This window comes from Ascidia mentula, chromosome 5 (assembly GCF_947561715.1).
Source record: "Ascidia mentula chromosome 5, kaAscMent1.1, whole genome shotgun sequence".
Lineage (NCBI taxonomy): Eukaryota > Metazoa > Chordata > Ascidiacea > Phlebobranchia > Ascidiidae > Ascidia > Ascidia mentula.
In genome coordinates this window covers 14,257,815-14,266,536 of record NC_138570.1, presented here as the reverse complement: position 1 = coordinate 14,266,536, position 8,722 = coordinate 14,257,815, and the positions used below count along the sequence as shown (strand labels likewise).

The following is an 8,722-nucleotide window of genomic DNA, read 5'->3' as shown; positions in this document are numbered from 1 at the left end:
TATAAAGCCACCGATTGTCTGAAATTCAATGGCTGATATATTAAGTTACAACATTTTTTTCCAGGATGGTGGCGACCAACATACGGTTTTGCACCCTACAACAAAATAACTTACACAAATTTTACTAAATCTGTGTCTTTATTGAATAAGAATATTATAGGTACAAAAAAATGCAAAAATCCTCTTTGCGGTACAATCGCTTTACAATATAATAGTACACCAAATTCAATTGCAAGATTATCCGTCTGCAAAAGTTTACTCTGGGGTCCGACGCTACAAACATTCAACCAATCCAGGCACAAACCGTTTATCTCCATTCATCACAGCCATTAGGGGGCGTTAAGGGACGACAAATGGAGAACACAGTAAATTGCTGTGACAACTTATTTCAATTATTGTTTTGATTCCTTTTCAGCTGTCTGAATTGAATTTCACTGAGACATGGAGTGTAGTGAACATGTGTGTTGTTTGACTAATGGTGACTTGGAGTTTCAGTATAAGGAACTGGAAAAAATCATAAACAAACCAAAGTTGCAGAATGTCCCTATTGTTGTTTGTTCCATCGTTGGACCTACGCGATCAGGAAAATCTTATCTACTGAATGTTTTTCGCATGCTCTTGACCGATCCCGAAAGTGAAAACTTTGAGGTAATTTATTAGTGTGCAATGTACATAATTTGTTGATTAAACACAGCTTCAGCTTTTTAATCTAATGGATTTCTTTTAGAAAGCATTTAAAACGTCATCGAAGCCTGAATCAGAAACATGTGGAATTTGGATGACGCGCGAACCTATTTTTGTGCAAACATCCGACAAACAGGTAGAAAAATATTGAGCTACTTTAAAGAGGGCTGATGGCTTGTATTAGAACCCTTAATATATAGTCTTGTGTGAAGCGGGATGACACAAATGTTATCTTTTCCAAGCCTTGTAGTACCTGCTTCAAACCAATAGGTGTATGCCTATATTAAAAATTGTAAAAGTTATAAAAAGTAAATTCTTCACAAAACACGTCCTTCGCGTTACTGCCAAGCATGCATATCTTATTTGACCACACCCAATGGCCATCGTAGAAATCATGCACAACTACTAGAGGCGTGTGAGATAAGACGTTAAAAATAAGTAACACAATTACTTTAAACTGAAAATAAAAAGAAAAAATTATCCAATTTCTCAGGTTGCAGTTTTTTTAATGGACACACAAGGCAGTGAAGGAGGGGACCGGCTTCAATTTAAGGAAGCTGATATCTTTACTATCAGTTCAACACTTAGTTACATTCAAATTTTGAATGTGAGGAACAGGATTGGATTTGAAAAATTGGATACGTATGCTGTGCGTTGTACTAAATTACACAGCAATTTAAAGATTACTAAAATTTGAGTTTGTTTTAAACAGGGCCTCACACAGTTTGCCAAGCACTTTCAGTTCGATGAACAGTTTCCCGTGGTATGACAAATATTAATTTTTCCTGCAACCTTAAAAAAGAATTTTTTTCTAAATTTCATTGCACTCTGTGTTCACAAGTGAAAGTGATTATTATTTACATGTTGTTCGGTCAAAATATTACAGACCTTTTTTACTGCAGTGCCTTCAGGTTTTGGTGAGAGACTGGGATTATCCAAAAATACACAAGTACGGTCTTGAAGGGGGGAAACTATACAGGCAGGTATGTATTTTCTCTCGCTGGCATGTGATTTGACGAACAGACTCGATGTTATTTAGACGTTGTTGGATCAATCTGATTTGGAAAAACATTTCCAATGTATGGAAGGGTTCTTCAAGTCCACAGATATTTTTTTAATGCCTGAACCTAACAGGCAAATCACCAAGAGCGAATCTACAATGAAATGTGGTGAGTTAAAGTGAAATACGTAAAGCAGGCATAACATGTAAGATCGCCCCAGCGCATGTTACATACATTTAAGTCAGAAGCTGTCAGGTATGAATTGCAACCTGATATTTTTAAGATGTTGGCGATGAAACGTGGGACAAAATACAGGAATTATATCGTCATATTTTTTGTGGGGATATTCTTCTCCAGGCATGCAACGATTTACCCACTGGAAAAACGTTTCTCGACCTAGCAAAGAATCTGTTGGAATTTTTACATACTGCTGACTTGCCTCCTCCCCCTGAGGGTTCATTTAAGGTTTCTTTCTGCAAATATCATATTTTTAGTGAATTTGTAGCACATATTCTTTTAATTTCAGAGTTACGTTGTCATTGTCATGGACAGGAATGTAGACAAATATTTTGATTATTACAAGAAAAAAATGCCAAAAGTACGTTTTGATTGAATTTAATTTATTTTTGTGAATGACGATCCAAAGTTATTTGAGGTGGGCCACAAAAATGAAAGAATAAAAGAAGTGTTAGAAACTATTTATCCACGTAGGTTGGTCGTTGCAATAGCATTTTTAGAAATTAATTCTCGGTAGATTCATTCAGTGATGGATTTCAAGCGTTTTCCTTTCAATTCTTAATTTTTGTCCCAGCATTACAAAATTCACTGATCGAAACTAAAACATTTCTATTTTAGAATTCTGACTTGGATGGCAAGCAACTAAGTCTTAAACATGAAGAAATCAAAACTGAAGCATCTGATTTGTTGCGTCTAAAATGTTCTACTAGCGACGTTTCTTCCTATGTTAAACGCTTGCATCAAAAGATTATTGAGGAATTCCAAGTTAGAATAAGATTGGTTAATGAGAATTACTGACACAAAAAATGCTGTAAAATATTATGCAATGGTGGTTACAAACAAAAATTATGTTTTATAGATTGGCTAGATATTTGCAACATTCTGTTGGTTTTGGATACGGTTTTAATTATGACAATGTGCCTTGATAATACGCCATTTTTCCGTATCTTTGTGACCTAAATAATACAAAAACTTTGCAGGTGATTTTGAAGGCAACTCTTGAGAGACATTTGCCCAAATGTTTTGATCACTACACTACGCGTATGATCAACGTATGTCATGTTTTTGCACGTAAATAAATTTACGTTTTTCCATATATCATACATAGTGAGTGAAAACTGCTAATGCTCTTTTGCTTTTTTAGCATTTTATTATCTTGTAAATATTTTTTGCAAATGTCATCCACAAAAAACTTAACATGCAACTTTATTGCTAAGTTTTTGGATTTTTTCGGCGAGGAATTAGACCTGAAACACGAACAATCAAAAAGGGAGGCAACCGATGAATTGTATCTTTACGCCCCTGCAGATGAATGTATAAAGTTTGACATGCAACCATATAAAGAACGTTTGCAAAATAACATCGAAGATAAATTTGAGGTATTTCTGTGTTTACTACAACATAGTGTATAGCATGTGCTGGTGTCTCGCTGCTTCAATTATCCTTCTCATTTTGTTACTTCGCTTTGTTGTTGAGTTATTGTTCATGTCATCCAGGTCTTTGTTCAAAAAACTTTCAAGATTTGTTTAGATTTTTTTCTGCGAAGTCATGGAAAAAAAACTTGAAGAATGTCTGCAGTTTTATTGTCAGAAAACTGGAAATGTAAGAAAACTTGTTACTTACTAACCTTCATCCCCAAACATATTCTTCTTTAATTCGTCTCATATAGAGCATGTGTCCAGATGGTGACACCTTACATAAATTGCACCAAGAAGTCAAAGATCAAGCAATACAATCCATGTCGCAAAATAACAAACACGACATTTCATTGTATTTAAGTCAGTTTCAAAATCAAGTTGACAAAAAATTTCAGGTGGATAATTGAAATAAGAAGAAAATGCTGTCACTTTTTTTGCTTTTAGATTTTGTGAACATATGCAATATTGTTTCAACTTTGTAGATCTTTCTGGAAAGAATATTGGAAAGGAAATTGCCGGAATGCATTGCACACTACAAAAGTCTAATGAATAAGGTAACGATTTGTAAATAAAATCCAAATTGGGGAGTTCCAAACATTTCTATTGCGAGTTGAACCGTCAGTTTTATTCACAGTTGCATATATCAATAATAATATTTTTGTTACCGTCATTTTGTTGCAGAACTGTTCGCTGTATGGTGAACAATTGGATGATGTCCATAAAAGGATAAAAAATGGTGAAGTCAAGATTTTACTACATAAAAATGAAAGTTACCAAATAACGAAATTTGTAAATTTGCTCGAAAATGTCGTAGATGATTTGTTTCAGGTAAAGGGCTTATATAATTTATATGGTAGTTTACATAAAATATTGGTGTTATTCTTCATAACAGTACGACACAGGACATTTTTTATGAAAATTTTATTTTTGAAAAATTTTTTTATGAAAAAGCTTTATAGACCAGGGGCGGCATGATGAGCACACCTCGCTAAGTTTAGCGAGCTCGCTATTGACGCAAAACCTCGCTAACGCAACTTTTGGTATGACGAGCCGCGTTCTCGCTAAACAATTCTCGTTAAGTTCCTCGCTAACTAACGAGGATCTCAGACCACTCGCTAAACTCAATTTTGTCGAAAATCTGCATTATAGCAGCATATTTTTCAATTATTTGTCATAAAAATAGGACAAAAATACCCTATTTATGGGATATGTTAGACTTGGTGGTAATAGTTTAATTTTTGCTTGCCTACATTTGCAATATCATTATATGTTTTAATATTTTTCGAAGATTTGCAAAAGCTATAACAGAAAAGTTATTTAACAGCAAAACAATATACTATTTTAATATCGCTTAATAAGAAACAACACTAATCCGCATTTAATCGTCGAAAGATTTCCAATCGTTTCAATTTCAAAACAATCAAGAAACGGCCATTTATAAAAATGCCCAACACAACCAAGGCAGTTGCTGTCGTTAAAGCAGAAGTTTTTTTTGCGGTTGCATTAATACTAAGTGTTGCAAAAACGATCGACAGAACTACACCATTCGAGAATATAATAGTGTCAATTTTGCATGCGTTGTTTTTCATGACGTCGCGAGTAAATACAATATAGCCAATTGTAAATTTTCAAGTGCCCCTGACATATCTTGCATATTTTTCCGCCGAATATTTTGACAATATTAATAGGGAGACTATGGGTATTTTAACACCCATTGTAAGTTTCCGGCGTATAAATGATTTTAATTAAAATGAGATTGAACAATACAATGTTAGGGCATTTCCTCAACTGTTAAGCCTAAAACCAGAGCAACAATTTGATTTGTGATTTCGGTCTCATATTAGCGTAAACTGACCTAAATAATGTAAACGAACAAGAAAATGTGGGGTAAATTCAAGATTCTATACCGCATATGCGCAAATTATGGCAAATTACGCAACTCGTATTTAGAAACATGGGACTTAAGGCGACGCAAAGGTCCCTTTCTCCTAAAAATTGACGCATTCTCTCGTTTTCTTTGCGCGCTTGTACGAGGTCCTAACGAGATGTGCTCGGCATACCATTTTCCGTACCGAGTTCCTCGCTCGTAAACGCCTCGCTAAATTCAGTTTTAGCGAGCTCGGTAGTTTAACGAACGAGGAACTTCTCATCATGCCGCCCCAGATACCCATAAATAAACAACCTAAAAATTCACGGTTTGCATTTCAGGGTTACCTTACACAGGGAGTAGAGAAGAAGGGAAATGAATGTTTTGAGTTTTACAAAGAACAGTTGCAGCGCCAAGTGAAGGGCAAAGTAAATCAATAATTGTATTTGTGTGGTTTGCTATATTAAAGTACGACTACACGTCCTGACATAGGCGCATTTCACATGTTATTGCGTATGAAAGAAAGGATCGTTGCGGTTGGGTTTTAGGTATCAACGCAGGGTAGTTGCTTATTTAAATTATATTTTGCATAAAAAAGCCAAATACTGTTAATCATTGTAACTAGAGTAGACGTTTCGAACACTAACTGCGTTCATCATCAGTACTTTTAATGGAATGAGCTACAAGCAGCAGAGCACCGACGTATACATGCGAAGGAACGGGCAGAAAAACAACAACAGAAAGCATCACGCCAGAGTCACATCACGTGACAACAGTAACAACAACACAGCAGCGACGTCATCAATTAAGACGTGTCAAGCTGCAGTGAGGACCTAAATGTTGAACAGTCAGGCGGTTTGGAGCTGTGGTATATGTTCAATGATGGTTTATGGAGCTGGATGTACAGTGTTTCCAGAATTAGCAATTTTGGTTTGACATTACAACTATGTAGAATTTTGGGTGAATTAAAATTAACAGAATGATCCGATTTATTCCTTAGATAGTTGCTGGCCTCACTTTCAATAGTAATTGAAGGAAGATGCTCCTTCATGCGAACCACAAAGTTACGCGTGATCTCGCCAATGTAAGTAGCTCCACACAAGCAGGTAAGTTGATAGACAACATTGCAGGAGCGGAGAAGCTGTTGCTTGTCTTTGAAGCTGAAGAGTTTGGAAAGAGAAGCGGTGTCTTGGATCATGCGTAGCATGGGGAAAATACTGTGTATATTAATGAAAACTCACACCGTATCTGGTTATTTACAGGGCCAAAGAAGGGCAGTCGAGAAACAATATACTTGGGTGATACTGGAGATGGAGAAGTCAGTAAGCTGGCGTTCACAGAGGCCGGACTCTATACCAAATAGTCCAGTTTCGTGCCTTTCATCTACAAACGAAACTTAGTTTATTGCCTTTTACATAGAGCGTAAAAAATCGGCTGTACTTGCCAAGGTTTGCATGCTGAGTACTGTAATATTTCTCGCATGCTTATTGATAATGGCCTGTCACCCCATTTCATCTCCGCCTGTATTAGGCGTTACCTTAACATCCGGCATACCGTTTGAACGTCACCCCACTGACTTATCCTCCTCCAGTATCACCCAAGTATATTGTTTTTCGACTGCACCTCGCTTGGCCCTGTAAATAACCAGATACGGTGTGAGTTATTACATTTCATTAATATACACAGTATTTCCCACATTAAGCTGCGCATGATCCAAGACACCACTTCTCTTTTCAAACTTTTCAGCTTTAAAGAAAAGACAAACTTCTCCACCGCTGCAATGTTGTCTATCAACTCGCGTGCTACTGTGGGGCTACTTACATTTGTGAGACCACGTGTAGCCTTGCAGTTCGCATAAAGGAGCATCATCCTTCAATTACTGCTGAAAGTGATGTCAGCAACCATCTTTGGAATATATCGGATCATTCTGTTAATTTTAATTCACCTTAAATTGTACGTAGTTGTAATATCAAATCAAAATTGCTAATTCTGGAAACACTTAACATCCAGCTCCACAAACCATTATTGAACATAGACGACAGCTCCACACCTCTATACCTGTTCAGCATTTAGGTCTTAACTACAGCTTGACATATCTAAACTAATGACGTCGCTGCTGTGTTGTTGATGCTGCTGTCACGTGATGTATCTCTTCTGTTGTTGTTTTTCTGCCCGTTCAGTTGCATGTATACCTCGGTGCTGTGCTGCATGTAGCTCATTTAATAGTACTGATGATGAATGCAGATAGTGTTCGAAACGTCTACTCTAGTTAACATGATTAATAACAAATTTCCTTTGACTTTTCTATTCAAAATATTCAACTCCAAGTATTTTGCACCCAAGTAAATTTTTATTTTTATTTTTTTAAATTTAGCTTCATGCATGTAGTAAAGTCTGGCAACCCTGAAAAAATGATATTGTAGGATTTTTTTACTTAACTTCTGTATCCAGACAAGTGTTGAATTTAATGACCATTTGGACGTGAAAAACCAAGCAAAACGAAAGATGTATGAAAACAATCAGAAACATGATATAGGAGATGACGTTGAAAAATTGAGTACGAAAATTGATCAATGGAATTCAGAGGTATTTATTCTTGAACACAACTTATTTTCACTAGAAATTAAACAGATTCACAGTTGTTGAATAATTTCCATTATGTGGTAAAAAACACTTTTAGGTAACAGCCCTAGGAATATTACTTTTAGGTAACATTTCTTTTTATCTTTTCAGTTGCAAAATATTCTAAAGAATGTTTCCAACGAAGTAAAAAAGTGGTTAAAAGACTCTAAAAAGGTTACTTTTCTTGCAGTAACTTGTTTGGATTTTGCGCTTGTGTTACTTTGTGTGAGGTAAAACAGTGTATTTTTTAGATATGGTTCAAGTTGGCAGTGTCCTGTCAAGAAAAGAAAAAAGAATTCAAACGAGACCTTGAAGAGAAGCAAAAAGACAGGGTTATGAGAGCTACAGCAACAGAAAAATTCAATCAACGTATTGAATTTTTATATGCTAAAGAATATCAGCGAAGAATGACCGCCGCCCTATACATTGCAATTGGAGTGCCTGCTGGGATCATAATCCTTTGGTTTTTATAAGTCTAACATGGTTGTTTTTTATGGATAACATGAAAAAATGTTGTTAGCGGAAACACTTTGTCAACATTTTTGTAGATATACTTGTGTTACCTACTGTGTTTCCAACATATATAAGTGTGATTGCTTGCTGATAATCTGAATATCTAAGAAATCGCTGTACATTTTTTTAAATAGTTTTGTTTGTAGTGAATTCGTATTAAACCTAAACAAACAGAAATTAAAAAGCGGTCTTTTGTCCGTCATGGTCTTTGTTTTACAGTTATATTTCGCCTGGGCGGCTACTAAGGCATTGTCATATTTACTGAAAAACAGCGCAGTTTGAAACAGGACTACGTAAAAAACAAACAAGCTGACATATGATCGGATAAAACCTGTAAGAAAACGATATCGAGTCAGAAGCGAGAATAACAAAAAAAAGAA

At 35.7% G+C, this 8,722-nt stretch overlaps 1 protein-coding gene across 5 annotated transcripts; it reads left to right on the top strand.

Moving 5' to 3' along the window:
* The first annotated feature begins 419 nt into the window (after positions 1-419).
* LOC145902386 (uncharacterized) lies at positions 420-8,498 on the top strand. Of its 5 annotated transcripts, none has more exons than XR_014402600.1 (19): positions 420-648; positions 728-820; positions 1,178-1,333; positions 1,397-1,447; positions 1,587-1,667; positions 1,724-1,853; positions 1,969-2,150; positions 2,212-2,283; positions 2,541-2,687; positions 2,903-2,974; positions 3,140-3,301; positions 3,453-3,524; positions 3,592-3,735; positions 3,823-3,894; positions 4,022-4,168; positions 5,549-5,635; positions 5,870-6,137; positions 6,208-7,549; positions 7,659-7,790. XR_014402600.1 is itself a non-coding variant. In XM_082990330.1 (19 exons), exons 1-19 carry the CDS (start codon positions 442-444, stop codon positions 8,300-8,302), a joined length of 2,295 nt encoding a protein of 764 aa, XP_082846456.1. In that variant the 5' UTR covers positions 420-441; the 3' UTR covers positions 8,303-8,498. The 5 variants fall into 5 exon arrangements, 2 of the variants coding, with proteins under 2 accessions (XP_082846456.1, XP_082846457.1); XM_082990330.1 differs by lacking the exons at positions 5,870-6,137; positions 6,208-7,549 and adding exons at positions 7,941-8,003; positions 8,081-8,498 and having other exon boundaries at positions 7,659-7,793; XR_014402598.1 differs by having other exon boundaries at positions 5,870-7,549.
* The last annotated feature ends 224 nt before the right edge of the window (positions 8,499-8,722 follow it).

Coding starts and splice junctions, on each gene's coding strand:
- LOC145902386 (XM_082990330.1), top strand. CDS start 442: ATGGAGTGTAGTGAACATGTGTGTTGTTTGACTAATGGTGACTTGGAG. Junction 1,448..1,586: donor TCGATGAACAGTTTCCCGTG/GTATGACAAATA, acceptor TTTTTACTGCAG/TGCCTTCAGGTTTTGGTGAG. Junction 7,794..7,940: donor TTGATCAATGGAATTCAGAG/GTATTTATTCTT, acceptor TTATCTTTTCAG/TTGCAAAATATTCTAAAGAA.